General features: G+C 45.8%; 1 protein-coding gene across 1 annotated transcript in view; it reads left to right on the top strand.

Moving 5' to 3' along the window:
• Positions 1-249: 249 nt before the first annotated feature.
• Alox5 (arachidonate 5-lipoxygenase) overlaps positions 250-17602 on the top strand; it is a 52222-nt gene continuing 34869 nt past the window's right edge. Inside the window, exons 1-3 of the mRNA XM_052721184.1 lie at positions 250-522; positions 10742-10940; positions 14888-14969. Of these exons, the coding sequence (XP_052577144.1) occupies positions 373-522; positions 10742-10940; positions 14888-14969 (431 nt within the window). The 5' untranslated portion in view covers positions 250-372. The remainder of the gene's footprint in view (positions 523-10741; positions 10941-14887; positions 14970-17602) is intronic.

The following is a 17602-nucleotide window of genomic DNA, read 5'->3' as shown; positions in this document are numbered from 1 at the left end:
TAATAAGGGACTGACTAACTAATGAATGCATAAATAAATGAGGGATAAAAACTAGGTTGTCAGGACACCTACAGGGTAGAGATGAGGCACAGGAACAAGGGCCCCCAGTCTATCAGAGATGAGATTATACTGCCCCACCAGCGCTACAGGAGAGAAGGATGAGGTGTCAGGGCTGGCCAGGGCCAGGGGCGGAGCCTGAGCCAGAGGGCAGGGCGGTGTCCTGGGCGGGGCCTGACCCAAAAGCAGGGCCGGGTGGCTGCTGACCCTGTGGCAGGGAGCTGCCCGGGTGACAGGGTCAAGAGGCTGGTGTGTTGCCACGCTGAGCTTCGCGAGCTCCTGCACCCACGCCAGCAGCACTCACTGCCCGGCGTCATGCCCTCCTACACGGTCACTGTGGCCACCGGCAGCCAGTGGTTCGCGGGCACCGACGACTACATCTACCTCAGCCTCATTGGGTCTGCGGGATGCAGCGAAAAGCACCTGCTGGACAAGGCCTTCTACAATGACTTCGAGCGTGGCGCGGTGAGGACGCGCGCTCGGGACCGGGACCGCAGGGCTGGGGGGAAAGGGGGGGGGGGGGACGCTGGCAGCGAAGAGCCCGCGGCGGGCGGGCGGGCGGGCGGGGCAGGGCATGCAGGCGTCTGAGGACTGTATAAACCGAGTGCCCCAGCCCCAGCTGTGAGCGCATCTGGGTCCCTGACGCAGCGCCAGAGTCCGTGCACGTCAGGGCAAGTGCGGCTTGAGTAACGAAGCTCCCTGGGTTTTCTAGTGGCCGGGACCCCTTAAGTGACAATGGACTGCCAGTGTGGGGTCTGCATGGGCTGGCTTCTTCCGTGGGAGAAGGCATAAAGTTTAACAAACGGGACACAGAATTTGTGAGAGTAGTTCTGAGGTCTCTGTGCCTCAGTCCTGTTCTACTGAAAAGCACAGAAAGCCCTGTGAGACAGCTATCCGTTTCGTGTAGGCAGGGGTCCAGTGTAAGTCGGGGATCCAGAGACCGGAGTTCACTAGGGCTTGATCACTGTTCTACCCCTACTGTGTACCTCAGTTTACCAAGTTGAAAATAGGTTAGGTCCAATCTTATCCATGAGTCATGGGGAAGCCCAATCCCATTTGGTGGCTGGGAATGAATCTAGGAATTGTCCCCACACCTAAGGCATCCTTCATTCCCTGCACCCAGCCCTGGAGGAATTTCAAAGAAGAAAACCCAGGCAGAGCAGCCTTCAGGAAGCCTGTCAGCAGGGTGCGTGCAAAGGAGACACTTCCTCCCTGAGTATTAACCCCTGGAGGGGAATAAAAGAAGAAAGATGTCCTTTCTTTCCTCCTACTACAGACACTGGAGTCTGGTAACTCAGGAGCCAAGGCAGCCAGAGTTTTTGCATCACAGCCCCACCCAGGCACTGTGGGAGGCCATTCATCTTGGATGCTACTGGTGTGTACGTTCTAGCTCATGGCTTTCTCTGAGCACAAACAGGTCATGGTTTTCAGTGTCCCACTAAGTGCCCAGTACATAAAATTTGATAGTAAGTGACTCTGATAAACACACTGCAGGTCCCCAGAGAGTGTCTCTTTCCTTCTACCACCTCTAGATCCTAAAATACACCAAAGGAGTTTAGATTTCACCAGGCTGCCTTCTTATCATTTAGTTTAGCATTGAGTCAACCCATATGAAATTGCTTAGAATTAACTGTTTGTGATAAATACAGTTGACAACTTCATATGCTTCCACTGAATATACTTCCTGGACAAAGTTCACTTCAGATCTGTTCAGCCTGAGCTAAAGAAATAATAGTTAGCCCCCTTTCAGGATTCCAAACTCTAAGTAGGCTTGATTCCTATCCTGGGACCTCGTACGAAGCCAGGAATTGCAAGCAGTTAACCAGGCTTGAACTCCCTTCAAGCAAAGCTGGATGTGGAGCCTCAGATTGACATCTCATGCTGGGTTTCCACAGTCTGGTAGTTGGCCCCGAACTGCTGCAGAAGACCAAGTGTGTCATCCATTTGGGATGCTGACACCCTATGCAACCTCTAGAGCACTTTCACTTACTTTCACTACTTTAGGAGTTCTCCCGGTACCTAGTGAAAAGGAGAGAGGACAGGTTACTTCCTCTTTATAAATGGGCTGCAGGGGGCCTGCTCCACAAGCTGTCAGTGTGCTCAGGCTATGTAGCACAGGACGCATCATGTGTCATTTCCCGCCCCCCCCCCCCGAAAGGGGAATAGCAGTGTGGCCATCATAGATGACTGGGTAGGAAGTACTGGGCAGAGCACTGTTCTGTTCATTATGTACCTCTTTCTGTTCTGTTTCCCAACCTGAAAAGTCATTCAAGTGACATTGCAATTAAACACCTCAGCAAGAACCCCAGAGGCAAATTTCAGGAGAGATTTGCATGCATATTTCCATTGGAGAGAGGGAACCACAGAACAAGGGAAACTGTTGTCCTATAGCTGAATGAAAAAAGAGCCTTAACAAAAAAAAGAAAGGAAGGAAGGAAGGATGAAGGAGAGAGAGAGAGAGAGAGAGAGAGAGAGAGAGAGAGAGAGAGAGAGAGAAAGAAAGAAAGAAAGAAAGAAAGAAAGAAAGAAAGAAAGAAAGAAAGAAAGAAAGAAAGAAAGAAAGAAAAAGAAAACAGCTTTTGAGAAAGTTCCTGTTGATGCAAAGTTGCTACAGACTTTCTCTTGCGCACCCAGAGCTACTTCCTCATTCTGTGGCTGGTATATCTTTAAAGTCCAGATATCCCTTTTGTGTAAAGGTAGAAAAGAAACCTTAAGGGAAATGTTTGCTGAGACGATAAGGCTATCCCACTGTACTTAGAAAAACACCACAGTGTTACCATGAATAACAGGGAAAATGGCCACCATAAAAGGTCAACGGATCACTTCCAGTGCCCCCTTCCTAATGTGCACTTGAACAATGGACAGTACTAATTCATTTTAATAAATTGCACTGCTGCCCATCCCCCATTAGTCCCATAAGAGTTCTGCATAGGGATTCAGGTCAGGAACTGAATCCTTTGCAGATGAGATTCTCCTGAATGTCAGACATTCAGTGGTTTCCTACTGTCTGTTGAGGAGAGCCCAGACAGAACATGGAATGGCCTTGTCCCATAAGCTGGTCCTACATGGAACAGCTTTAACAAATCTGGAGATTCTGAGGACATCTTAGTTGGCTACTTTACCTGCTGGATGATATTTTGAAAAAGCTAAGGATAGTGTGCTGTTGAGTATGTTCTTGAATAGATTCAGTACATGTAAATTCATCTTCTCAAATATATGTAACAAATATTCTCATATTTATGGAGAGTAAGTTCTATAGTACCTCTTTATGAGGATGAACATCAATGAGAACAAATATTTCTTTCTGCATTAACCTTCATATACTAGTCTTCCTCACTGTCCACCTCTCCTACATTCTGCCCTTCATCCTCCTCTTCTTTCCTTTGCCCCTCCCCCACTCCCCCTCTAACTCGCCTCTTTTTCTACTCTAATGTCTTTTTACTTCTCCATCCTTCGGCCTCCCCTAACTGCCCTCTTGGGTACCATCTCAGTCCCCACAGTTCAGCCTCATTTCCCCACCTCTGTCTACATGTCTTCTAGACTATTGCTCCTCTCTCTCTCTCTCTCTCTCTCTCTCTCTCTCTCTCTCTCTCTCTCTCTGCAACTTTTGATCATTGCATCTCTTCCTTTTTGTCTCTCATTTCCTGTGCCTAGTCTCTCTTTTGCCTCCAACCTCCCTCCTTCTCTACTCCACAACTTCTTCCCCCTCCCACTTGTCTCTCATCGGACCCCATCCAAGATGGACAGCCCAGCTGGGTCATGCCTTCACTTCAGGAGAGATCCATCTTCTCTCCTAGCTACCTACAGAGGGTTACCCGTAAATGAAGGTGGGCAGTGCCTGAGGAACAGCATGCAAAGTTGTCCTCTGGTAGAGATGGAATAACAAATGAATGAACAATTGTTCATAAAATGCTGATAGAAAGTTCAAACAGAAAGTGATCAACTAATGCTTTGCTGAGATAGTCATGTACTGCATAATGATATTTATGTCAACAACAGGTCACATATATGATGTAACAGGGTTGAAAGTCCTTGCTGCCTGGTGTACTCACTGTTTAAGCAGATAAATACTCACTATTATAGTACAATTGCCTACCATATTCAGTACAGTTTTAATATTCTGTACAGCTACATCACTTAGGAGCAGCAGGCTGTACCATGTAGCCTGGGTTTATAGTATAATATATATCTATGTTTGTGTAAATATATACTATAATAGAATTGCCTCACAATGCATTTCCCAAAACATATCCCTGTCATTGATGCATGACTCTATTTGGAAACTTTAAAACCAAATATACAACAGAGTTAAAAAAAAAAAGTGGCGGAGGGGAATCAGCCTTCTGGTTCCTTCTGACTTAAGCTAGTGAACTCCATGTTTCTTGTGTCTCTGTCAGGCTTTTTGACCAATGCAGTAGTAGTACCTCGGTCTGTGGGAGCTATGTCCTAGCCTTCCTCCTCAGTATGAGAACACTGTTCTGCCCGCTTCCCATAACTGAAATCTTCTGGCCACTCCTCTCCACTCTCTGCACCTCTGAGGTGATCCATCACTCACTAACATCATCAGCACTTGTCCTCTGGAGCCTCAGCTACACCTGTCAAGTGGAATGGTCACTGACATATGCATTCACATGCACAGCATTCACCGAGCACCTGGGCCGAGCACTGTCTCTAGTGCCCACCATGAAGAACTGAGTGTAATGACAGACAAAAAGTACAGTGTTGTCCCAGCATACTCACTCAGAAAGGACGGGAAAGATCAGCACATTTGGTGGCTCCACGTGCCCTCCTGAGGCCTTCTTTTGTGGGACAGCACATGTCACCCTGTATCTTCCTGAAGGGAAACCTTTCTCTGCTTTCTGTGATCTTGTTATGGTTACACTCTGTAGTTCTAGACCCACAGACAACATACTTTATCTCTAAGACTTCCTGGGTGCCAGCTGAGCCCTCAACCCCTGTTTATCTCCCGTCACATCCAGGCCTGAAGCCAGGCAGCAAAGTCTCTGAGCTGACAAGAGATAAGCCAGACCACAGGCCTGACCTCCATCTCCTAGGGAAGATCCTATCAGAGAGCAGATTAAGTCTTACGTCCTGTGACCTCATCCCAGTGCAGCTCTGAGGACCTTAGCCAGGTGGAATTGGACATCTGTAAGGTCCCATTTCCTGTGACTATCCTATAGGTGTGCTGAAGGGTCATACTGCCCTCCCCCAGAAAAGCTACTTAGTATCTTTCTCCTTTCACTATGTAGCTGTATAGATGGCCTCAAAGTGCTTAGCTATCCCCTCGGGTCTTTCTTATTACTTTAGAATGGGTGCCCTCTCTTCATTCACCCAACCTTCCTGATGTCATCCCTTCTCACCCTAAGACCATCCTCTCCAGCCTCTCAACACCACAAGAAAGCCACTTCCCCTGAAGCAGCTGGCCTGGGGCTGGGTCCAGGCTTTCCTGGTGGCCGCCCTTTAGTCCTGACCACAGGCTGACTTCCCTCTCCTCTGCATGCACTACCAGTCCTTCCCATTGTCCCTCATCCTTAAAGGAGTCCCCCACTCCCCTCAGTTTTGAGACCAGGGCTTGAGCATATGGGTTCAGTTTCTTTCTGTAGCTCCATGGGCACATGGAGCTGTGGATGAACTGCAGTACAAAGTTTGGCTCCGGCTGCTCACAGATACTGCAGAACACCATGCCTTATGAGCTCTCCTGGAGTCTGAGAATGTAGACCACATTGTTCTGACATATAGAGTCAGCCAGTGGACTGGGCCATTGGAGACAGTAGGCTACTCAAGCATCCTGCCTTTCTGATTTCTCAATGATCTTGCAAGCTAGTTGCTATCTCTTCATGAAAGATGAAGAAACGCAGCTGGGGAGATACTCAGACAGTGTTCACCTTGCAAGCACAAGGACCTGAGTTTGATCCTGAGACCCACATATGTTTTACAAGCCAGACCTGAAGCCACATTGTAATCCTAGCCTGGGTGAAAGGAGGCAGGGAGTCACTGAGGTTTGCTGGCCAGCCAGCCTACCCTACTTTGTCAGTTCTGGGCCAGGAAGGGACACTGACTTGGGGTGGGGGTGGCAGTGCCTGAGGAATGACATCCAAGGTTATCCACTGTCCTCCACAAAAAGGAGGAGGAGGATGTCTAAGAGGATGAGCAGAACAAGGAGAAGAGGAAGAGGAGGATGAGCAGAAAAGGGGAGAGGAGGTGAAGAATGGGGAGGAAGAGGAGAAAGGGAAGGAGAAGGAGGAGGAAAGGGGGAGGAAAATGAAGACAAGGAGGGGGCAGCGGAGGAGGAATATGAAGAGGAAGGAGAAGGGGAGGGGAAGGTCAAGGAGGGGAGGAGGAGGAGGAGGAGGAGGGCAAGGAGAAGGAGAAGGAAGTAAAGCAATCTGATAAGGCCATGTGGCCAGCCAGTTTGCACCTACAATGTGAACTCAAACCCCAAACACCAGGCCACCTAGCCCTCTGACCCTGCTCCCCATCACTGGCCTTCTCCAACTCCTCAAATGGATTTGTAGTCTCCATCTTGGTCCCTAGGAGGGTTGTAGACTCTGCACACACATACAAGGTTGGGACTTAGCATGAGGATGCACTTTGCTGGTATCCAGTCCCAAACTGTCCTATCCTCATTATGTTCCTCTAAATGTTCCCTCAAGTCCCCAGAACATGTGAGTCAATCCCACCAGAACCTGTTCTGACACACTGAAGCTCTAAGTGAAGAGAGTTCCCTTCCTCCCCCATCTGTGGAAGCCACATCTCTTCTCTAGCCCTCAGATGCATCAGTGAGGCTTTCTGGCTTCATCCCACCTTGTAGCATAGACAATGCCCCTAGCTGAGGTTCTTCAAGCCCTGGGTCATTATTCTCTGTGTAGCAATGATAACGACCCTTGCTCTCTGTAGAGCAGAAGTGATCTTAGGGACATCCAGACAGGATGTGCCTCTGTCCCACAGGAGAGACACTCTGGTGCTAGGCAGGCTCCTCTGACCGGGCCTAAGATGGGTCATCCCAGAATAGGAGCCTGGTTCTTCCATGCTCAGAAACTGTTCCTGGGAGTCTAGATCATCTGGACTTGACCATGGCCACCACATACAAACTGCCCAATGTAGTCAAAGCTGAGAGGTTTGTGAAAACACCCAACTTTTCACTCTTTGTAGGAACTAGGAGAAAGAGGGACAGGAATAGGGGTCAGCGGGATCTCACTGTCTCATGGAGAACTTTTTGTTTTTCTGTCAATGGAAATTCAGGATGTTTGCCTTGAGAGTGCCTTATCCATCATCGGTAGTGGGCTCCAAAAAGCCTGCTCATGCACCAGGGATGGGACTTGCCGCTACTGGATGTGCCTCCCCATGGGAGGCCCTTGACTTCTTGTGGGGGGAAGTGGGGGGTAGGTTGGGAGGGGGAGGCTGGAGGAGCAGGAGGAGAGAAAAGGGGGATCTTTGATTGGTATGTAATATGAATGAAAAAATTTTCTTAATAAAACAAAGTGCCTTATCAAGTTCAGGCTTCTAAACGTGGCAGTCACTGGAACCATTTCCCCTTGCCTGCCATTAATCTACAAAGATACTGGCCACCCAGAGGCTATGGGTACTGATGCCATGCTCACCCATGCCCTGGAGGCAAGCCCTGGGCATCCAACAGCTCAGTCACTGGGGCCCAGGTAGAAGCACTGTCCACAGTCTAGGGTGGCACCTTCCAGCAGCAGGGTGGCCTCGGCTTACTACAAGTGCCATGAATGTATGGAAATGCTAATAGTTCTCAGCGTCTGTGGCTGTGAACTTCATCTGTCCCAGGAAGACTTGATTCCATGAGATCTATTCTACTCACTTTATTGGCGCCCTGAGACCTAGAGAGGGATGAAGTGGCTGTGGCAGGAAGGCATGGAATGGAATTTCAGATCTGTGAATTAATAGCTGAAGTGGGCCTCGGTGTCTTCTCTATGAAACATGTCATAATTCCCCTACCTCTCATGAGTGCTATAGGAGTCATAGCCACTGTCTGCAGGCCCTTGTACATGATAAAGGATTGTTCCATGGAAGGGCCAGCCTGCATCCTCCAGAACATAAGGGCAATTGAAGAGGACTTTCACAAAGTTTGGCTTTGCAGGAATTGGTAGGAGCCTGAGCACCTTTCTCTCCTACAACCTGAGTCATACCATAAGCTGAAGATATCCCCTGGGTCACTAGAGCCCATCTGTGTAAAGTCAGGGTCCTGGTTCTTGCAGGGGGTGAGGTACCCAAATGAAAAAAATTTCTTAAGAATCTTGGCTAAGCCAGGTGGTGGTGATACACGCCTTTAATTCCAGCACTCAAGAGGCAGAGACAGGTGGATCTCTGTGTGTTCGAGGTCAGCCTGGTCTACAGAGTGGGTTCCAGGACAGTTAGAGCTACACAGAGAGACCCTGTCTCAAAAAACCAAACCAGAAAAAAAAAATCTTTGCTAAAGATATATCGACACTTCATATGAATAAGTACAGAGAATGTGGTATATGTGAGTGTAATGGAATATTATTCAGTCTCACACATGCACAAATGAGCACATACATACACATACACACAGAAAGAGTCCCCCCCACACAACCCAATTTGGTTATTTCAGCAACATGAATGAGCCCAGAGGTCATTCTGTTAACTGAGACAGGTCAGACACAGAAAGGCAAACACTTTCTTTGTATTTGGGAGCTGAAAAATCCATCACATAGAAGTAGAGACAAGGGACAGGATCACAGTCAGCAACGTCCATGAAGAGGTTAAGGGGGAGGGTGGGGAAGTTAGGAAGGAGACGTATGTCTCAGTCTTTCACAGCACACTACAGTGACAATAGTTCATAGTAATTTGTTGTATATTTCCAAGTAGTCTGGAAAGAAACTTTTTAATGTTTCTCAGATGAGTGTTGGAGGCAACAGAAACGTTAATTGCCCTGGTGTATCAACGTTTCTTCTAGACTTGTATTGAAATGTTATGCTGTACTCCATAAATTTACAATTACTGCCAGCTATAAAAATTAACTATGTACAAAATAAAACTTCCTCACCCCACCTCAGATCAGGCAAGTTGGAGAATCAAATTGGCATAAGCAAAACTAATAGGAGGAAAGCATACAAATTTGCTTAATACAGCAACATATGTCATATGTTACATAAGATTAAATGAAGACTCAGAAAACCATCGTTATGCACTGAAATGTGGGAGAAACACGTGATAAAGAGAGAGGGCGGGGCTAGGGAGCTTAGATGAAGTGGCTATGGGCGGTCAAGGTAGCTAAACGGGTCTAACAGTACAGATTTCTACTTTCCTTTCAAGAAGACCTTCTTCATGAGAAGGCAAAGGTTAGCGTGATCTTGAACTGCCACGTTTATATAGTTGAATTCTAATAGTTAGTGCTGGGAGCAATGGCTTTATCAGAGGTGCAGAAGATGGCAGTTGAAGTTCAGCTGTCAGTCCACCAGAAGAATCTCTCTCTGATGCATACGTCTCGTTCAAGCAAGGCTGACGAGAACACAGAGTCTGGAATGTGTTTTGCTTCTGTTGTCTCCCTGCATGCTCACCGCTACTGTGTATTTGGTATGGGAATCCCCCCACTGCCTGTGTGTTTATCTCATGAATATATTCCATCTATTGGGCATTTATAACTGTGGACTGACTAAAAGATGACTCCTCCTTAAGATATATAATTTTAATGAATAAAAATAATGTTTCATAGCTAAGCCTGTTGTTACACACAAGACCTGTGATTCACACTTAAAAGCTGTTTTATATCTTAGCTCAGGCTGATTTAAGAAAATAGCAGTATTTTTAGCTACTAAAACAGCTTTTCTACCATTATCTGATTTAAAGCCCCTAAGTAAGTTCAGATTAGGCCAGGTGCTCTGCTAATGGGCTGCAAAATAAGCATTTCCCAAGGAAAAAATAGTCCAGTTCCCAAGGACATACTGAGTATCTGGCTAGATTGTAAATATGAAAAAACCCAATTATTGTTAGCTGACCAATGATTAAGTCCTTACACCTATTCCTGACTTCAAATTATGAAAATATATTCTGACTAGACAAGGCTGCAGAAAATAACTTGACTCTGTAGCCCCAAATGAGGGCTGCAAGTGTTCTTAGATAATTAGAAGCTATACACAGGACAAAAAGCACACTTTAAGATTGAAGTGTTATTATGTCATAGTATCTTGGAGAGTACAGACTTGAGCTGATGTTAAAAGACATAAGGCTTGTCTCAGAGAGCTTATGGTCTCCTTGCCTGGAGACTCAGCACTTGCCAGCTACCCTTTAATTGCAGGGAGTTAGTATAAAATGTTTACATAAGTCATGGTTTCTATAATCTCTCACTTAATTGGAACGTGGCCTTTGTGCGACCCTGGGATTGCCTGAAAAAGTTTTTGTTGGGATATATATGAGTGGGAAAGGGACTTGAGGGGGAGAGCAATGAGAGGAGCCAACGTGAGAAAATAAAGAAAGAAACCCCTCAGAATAAGCATGAATCTGTCTTTTTCCTGCACCCCTCAGATAGAAAAGACTAGTTTCCGCCAACACCGTGGATTTTTTGCAAGCCCTGTGTGCAGCCTTGGAGCTGATTCTCTGAGACTGCAATAATTTAGTACAGTAGAAAAGGAGGAATGTTCTCAGTGGCTTCAGAATTCGGGCCCAGGGGGTCAACAGTTGATTCTCCCGTTCTCCTGCCCAGGTGGACTCATATGATGTCACTGTGGATGAAGAACTGGGTGAGATCCAGTTAGTCAAAATTGAGAAGCGTAAATACTGGCTGCATGATGACTGGTACCTGAAGTACATCACACTGAAGACACCCCACGGGGACTACATCGAGTTCCCGTGCTACCGCTGGATCACAGGCGAGGGTGAGATCGTCCTGAGGGATGGACGTGGTAAGCTACTACGACCCCTGCCACTCCTAGGCTTCCTGGGATTAGAAAGTCTCTCCTTCTGGATGTGAGAATGCCATCTTGGGTGGAGCACACCTTTGCATCCTCTGCCTTATAGGAGGTGTGATCTTCCTGCGCACTAACTAGCTCTAGAGAGGAGCTAATAGCCCAAGGATACACACCAGCTGTGGCCTCCCTCTGCACACTGGCCTGGGAAAATGCGGAGTTGATGCCTTCTCCTTTTGCCACTAGGTAATGAAGGCCTCTTAACAGACAAGTGTGAGACTAGTCCTGTAAATGGGGAGCTCTGCAGGTTAGGGCATGGCCTTGTAATCCAAATTCTCTGCCTGTTCTCTCTAAGATGGGGGGTGGGTGTTTAGAGCCACAGGACACCTCCTGAAGGCCTTCTCTCTTTCTCTCTCTCCCCACTCTCCCCTCTCTCCCCTCCCCCGCTTCTCTCTCTCTGACACCCTTGCACACTAGCTGCTTATAGACATGGGTCAAGCTGAAGCCTTGGCGAACTTCTTCCTTCTAGCTATGGCCCTTGAGTCTGCTTTCAGTCTCCGTCTGGAGTGATAAGCTTACCTGTTGACCTCCACTGCAATCAGGGGGATGGCTGTGTCTTCTCAAGGCGGCAATGATCCCTTCTCAGGGACACAGATCCCCTGCCATGGTTCACTTTTCACAGTTGGGAGATGTAGACAAGATGAGGCTGATAATTAAACCACCACCCCTTTTGGTAGAAAACTGAGACAAAAAAAAAAAGTTCTTTTCCTTCTAGGGTCCTTTGACCCTCAGGTCACATCCCATTGTCCTCGATGTGGAACTTAAACCAAATTCTGGGAATATTTCTGGACCGGATACTTGGGTTTAGAAGGATTTTTACCACTCCTCCCCCAACACCAGCAGGAAACACACACACACACACACACACACACACACACACACACACACACACACACACACCACTCAAGTCATCCTGTGGCTAGAACAAGGAAGGCTGTGGACAGGGTGCTTTTTTAACCCAGTGTTTGGAAGGTGTTAGAATCTTTCCTCTGTCTGCCCCGCCCAAGCTCTCAGTGGCCAAGTCTTTCTGCTAACAGATTTTGGAGCTTTCCATAGCAACATGCAAGATGGTGCGGGCAGATTGGGATGATTCAAGGAGGCACTGAGACACAGCCACCTCTGTGTGGAGGGACAGCACCCTGGCTAGTCCTGATGAGCTGGAAAAGGGGAAGAACACAGGCATAATGCAGAAGGGAAGTGTTCTAAAGATAGCCCCCATGAGGAGCTGTGACCTCAGAAGAGAAGTGGACATCCTGGGAGGCAATGAAGAGCAGGGTCGGAGGAAACACCCAGCCCACCCTCAACATCCACACCCTCTCGCAGGACCTCCACTCTAGCCTGTCCCCAGAACTGAGTTTACCAGGGATCCCACTGAAGCAATCCATTCTTGTCTCCTTTAGAGACAGGATGAGATGGAGGGGATCTTCAGGGACGTAAATAATCTGGCTGGCAAGTTCCGTTAACCACTTCTGGTAACCAACCATCTTTGCTTTAAATGCTCATTTAATTTGGCTAATGATCATATGGGTCTGGAATCTTGGAAAGACTCTACTGAGGAGTTCATCTGTGTCCCCTGTGTCATTCACTCACAGGACTGGGGCTGGAGGATTCGCCTCAAAGATGGTTCTTCTCTCACATGGTTCAAGGTTCCTTGGCCTCCATCCCTACATAACACCCCATTCATTAAGTAGTCTCACAGCATGGTGGTCTCAGGGTAGCTGCATTTCTTACATGGTAGTTGACTTCTAAGAGCAAGAATTCCAAGAGAGAGAGAAAGAAAGCTGCCAGACTTCAGACCTGTGCCTGGAACCAGTATAGTGGAATTCTACCACCTGTCCTTGAAGGGGGGCGGACACTGAAACTTCTCAATTTAAAGATTGCCAAACGACTTGTGGCCATGATTAATCCACATGGTACAACAACCAATGCTTTGAACAATACTTCAAGAGGAACGCCCACCCCGCAAGTGACCCCATTTCCCACCACATGATGGCCTGTCTCTAGTGTTCTCACCCTTTCACCTTGGTAATCACAGGAGTGGTAGGACTGTCACTGTGGTCCCAGGACCCATAGCGTATGTGTGGGGAAATGGTTCATTCCAGGGTCATACCAGACCCTGGGGAGCTGCCCATGGGTTCTTCTATACTCAGTTCAGAATGTGTCAACCCACAGCCTGGGAAGATCCATCGGTTGTTAACTGGAGTCTCATAGTTGGGGAGACTGAGCCATTCTCTTGGGTCAACTTGATGTGTTGGGTTTCATGGAAATCTATTCATACCCATGCAGGTAAAGAAATGGAGCTGCTTAGAGTCAAGGTGGCCAAGGAATATTCTGGCTATCTAAGGCACTTGGCAAGAATATCAAATGTTCACAGCAATGCCTAGCATAGCCAGTGATAATGGGCATTGTCACTGTTTTGACTCATCTCAGCCTTGGGGTATTGAGCCTGCTCCATTGTCTTGATCTCCCTCTTTGGGACTAGTTCCATACTCGAGACCAGACCTACAATGAGCTAGAGAGCTCTCAGGGCTTTCTGAGAACTGGACAGAATGAGTCTGCAGTAAGAGAACAGAGAACTGAGCGTAGGTGTCTGACAAGCATTCACAATGCCTTGAAACAATAGTCCTGTGGTTGCTAAACCTAACAAAATTAAAACAGGGCTTGCATCCTTAATGTTTTTATTTAATGTTTCCATTAATTTTAGTGTGTTTTGCAGAAATTTTCAGTGCAATGAAATGTTTTACACAGATAGTTGGAGTGTATAGTAGAGTAGAGTAGAGTACAATATTATATAATAGTATGTATTATAAGCGCATTTTCAGATTTTCCTACTTGGGACTCTATGTGTTTGTTGGATTTACGTTAGATTGGACTACAGCTGATTACAATTTAATCTGTATTAAGGGCTTTTGGCAACTTGCCAAAGCTCCTGAAATGAGAGATAACAGGCCAGGCCAAGTGACAAAATACTGTGACTCCCAGGCTTGCAGATAGGCAGGAAAACCTCAGACCTGTTATGGGAATAATCCATGATAATAATTATTCTCACGTATTGGGCATTTAAGGGGGGCTAGCACTGTGCAGAATGCTTTACAGTGTTCTCACACTAGCATCCCCCTAAAATCCTGAGAAGTAGGCATTTTATATGTGAGACAGTCAAGGCAGCTTACTCTGGGTCACATGACTTTAAGCCACAGAGCCCAAGTCTGTGTCTGCTTGTATCTCCTCTACACCCACAGCTTAGGTGACCACATTCGTTTCAGAGCAGAGGCTGTCTTCTGTGTAGATAGCACAAGGAACCGGAGAGTGTCCTGCATGTTGGGACGTGTGTCCTGCATTTCTCCATGAAGCAACCAAATGGACTTAGAAGCATAAGAGCCAAGAGTCCTGCTGTTTTCTGCGGCAGCACAGAAGTCGGATGCTGTGCCATCTCAGCATAAGAGTATAGGACTACTCTGAAGTGGTTTAAAATACCCACCAAAGCTTGGCATAAGAGGAAGCCTGGCCTATAATCCCAGAACTTGGAAAGGCAGAAGTAGGAGGGTCAGGAGTTAAATAGAAAGTGCCAGGCCAGCCTGAGTAACATGAGACCTTGTCTCAAATATGTGTGTGTATGTATATGTATACATATACATATTGCATACAATTATCACTATATATGTGTGTATGTATATGTATACATACACACACTATATATATAAACACCACAGAATGCCTATCCATTTGTAGAGCAGACAGGTCTGGACTCAGGGCCCCAGGATTCCTGCATAAGCAGAATGCCGAGGGTTCAGTGGAAGGAGTCTGAGACAAACCTGACCACTGGACATTATTTGGACACTGTCACTCTTCCTCAGGCTGCTCTCATGCTTGTCCTTCCTTCATAGCAAAACTGGCCCGAGATGACCAAATTCACATCCTCAAGCAGCACAGGCGGAAAGAACTGGAAGCGCGGCAGAAACAGTATCGGTGAGTTATGGCTTGGACCAAGTGGCCCGCACAGTCCTGCCTATAGCAGGTCCGTGGTATGAGATAAGCCTAGCCACAGCATATGGACCACCATCTGCCTCCATCTTCAGGCAGAGAAAGTGAAGAGGCTCAAGAAAAAGCTTGAGAACAATCGTATTGCACTTGGGGAAAATGGGGCCACAGAGTGTGAGTCGCCTGGACACTTTCCCTTTATTGTATGGAGTGCCTTAACTATTAATGTCTTCCTGTATTATTTCAGTTATAAAAGTGATACATAATCTATAGCAACGTTGGAAAATCATTGCATTAGTGACCAAGAAGAAAAGAGGGTCCAAATTATTCAAAGTAAACACGAGGGGAAAAATCAATACTTTATAATAATTTAAATGAATAAAAAGGATACTATGTACAACTGTATGCCAACGCAAGATGAAATGGATAAATCCTAGAAAGGCACAACCTCTCAAATGGACTTAATAATTAGAAGACCCAGTGTAGCTAGAGTTTTCCTGCCTGGCCCACAGTCAGGACAAATCTCTCTCACCTGCCAGTCCCACAGCCGTTCAAACCCGACCAAGTAAACACAGAGACTTATTTTGCTTACAAACTGTATGGCCGTGGCAGGCTTCTTGCTAACTGTTCTTACAACTTAAATTAACCCATTTCTATAAATCTATACCTTGCCACGTGGCTTGTGGCTTACCGGCATCTTCACATGCTGTTTCTCATCGTGGCGGCTGGCAGTGTCTCTCTGACTCAGCCTTCCACTTCCCAGCTTTATTCTCCTCCTTGTCCCACCTACACTTCCTGCCTAGCCAATGGCCAATCAGTGTTTTATTTATTGACTAATCAGCAACACATTTGCCATACAGAATATCCCACAGCAACCCAGGGCAGGGAGTTGACTCCGTGGGTAAAGGCAAAAGCCATGCAAGCCTGGCCACCCAAGTTTGATACATAAAATCTGGACATAGTGGTGTACGTCTGTAGCCCTAGCATGGCTACAGAAATGGGGTGTGGAGACAAGAGAGTCGGCCAGAAGCTCTCAGACCAGCCGGCCTAGAACACATGGCACAGCAGTAGAAGCAACATGAGAAATCCTACCTCAAGAGGTGAAAGGTGAGAACCAACTCCTCAAAGTTGACCTCTGACCTTCAGACACATGGTGTTGCGTGTTGCATGTGCATTCCTGCACACACACACAGATACACAGACACACAAGCACCCACCCACAATATTTTTGAGGAGATAGATGATCTGAATAAGCCAATCCCATGTAATATAATGAAATTAGTAATTTTCAGGTTTCCTATAAGTAACAACTCAGGTCCATGTAGCTTTATGCATAAGTTCCAGCAAACATTAAGGAATTAATATCAATCTTATATAGATTTTTCCACAGAAAATGTGAAAGGCAATATTTCCCAACTCATTATATGATACCAATATTGTACAAAAACTAGGCAAAGACATCATTAAAAAGAAAGCAATAAACATTTGTCCTTCAAGAATACAAATGCAGAAATTTTCAACAAAATATTAGCAAGGCAAGTTCATATTACATTAACAAATGAGATTTTCCCTAGGTATAAAGTGCTTTTGAACATTCAAAAATGTATTAATCAAATATATCATATTAATAATGAACAAAAAGCACCCACAGTAATTTTAATATATATACACTAATATGTGTAATATATATATATATATATATATATATATATATATTTGGATATACTATATATATCCAAAAAGAGCATTTGAGAAAATTCAACAGAGCAGGTGGTGGTGCATGCCTTTAATCCAAGCACTGGGGAGGCAGAAGCAGGTGGATTTCTGTGAGTTCAAGGTCAGCCTAGTCTACAGAGCAAGTTCCAGGATAACAGGGCCTACACAGAGAAACCCTGTCTCAACAAACCAAAACACAAACAAACAAAACAAAAAAATAAGAAAAAATTCAACATCCTTTCCTAATGAAACACTCAAAATATTAGAATTAAGAGAACTTCCCTGACACAATAAGCAACATGTATAGGAAACTCCTAAGACAAACTGCTTTTCCATTAAGATCTAGGAACATGATAGGACATCCATTTTTCTATTCAGTATGTCACTGAAGGTCTATCTGGTCACTTAGAAAAGAAAAAGAAAAGGTTTGCACAGCCCATTCATGGAAGACACAATCCTTTGTATACCTAATAAATTCACCAAAATGTAATTGTTCTATGAAAGAACTAATAAACTAGCAATATTATAAGATACAAGCTAAATTATAGATTCTATATATTAGAATAAAAAAGCAAAAAAATCTACTTACAACAATGTCAAAATCAATAGAATATATACTAAGAAATTTCACAAATGCAGTCAAAGACTAATACAACAAAACTCTAAAACATTGTTGAAAAGAATTAATTACAGAAGACCTAAGTAAGTCAAAAGATCTCATGTTCAGGGATCAGAGGACTCACTTTTATTAAAATGGCAATACTCTCCACCCCCAAATGGTATCGAGATTCAATGCAATTGCTGTTAGAATCCCAGCTAGTATTGTGTAGCTGGAGTTTTTCTGGTCCTGCCTGGCCCACAATCAGGACAAATCTCTCTCACCCACCAGTCTTGCAGCCGCTCAG

The sequence above is a fragment of the Peromyscus californicus genome, unplaced genomic scaffold (assembly GCF_007827085.1).
Source record: "Peromyscus californicus insignis strain IS unplaced genomic scaffold, ASM782708v3 Scaffold_6__1_contigs__length_162567912, whole genome shotgun sequence".
Lineage (NCBI taxonomy): Eukaryota > Metazoa > Chordata > Mammalia > Rodentia > Cricetidae > Peromyscus > Peromyscus californicus.
The sequence above is the reverse complement of the archived record's forward strand: the minus strand, read 5'-3'. Positions and strand labels throughout refer to the sequence as shown.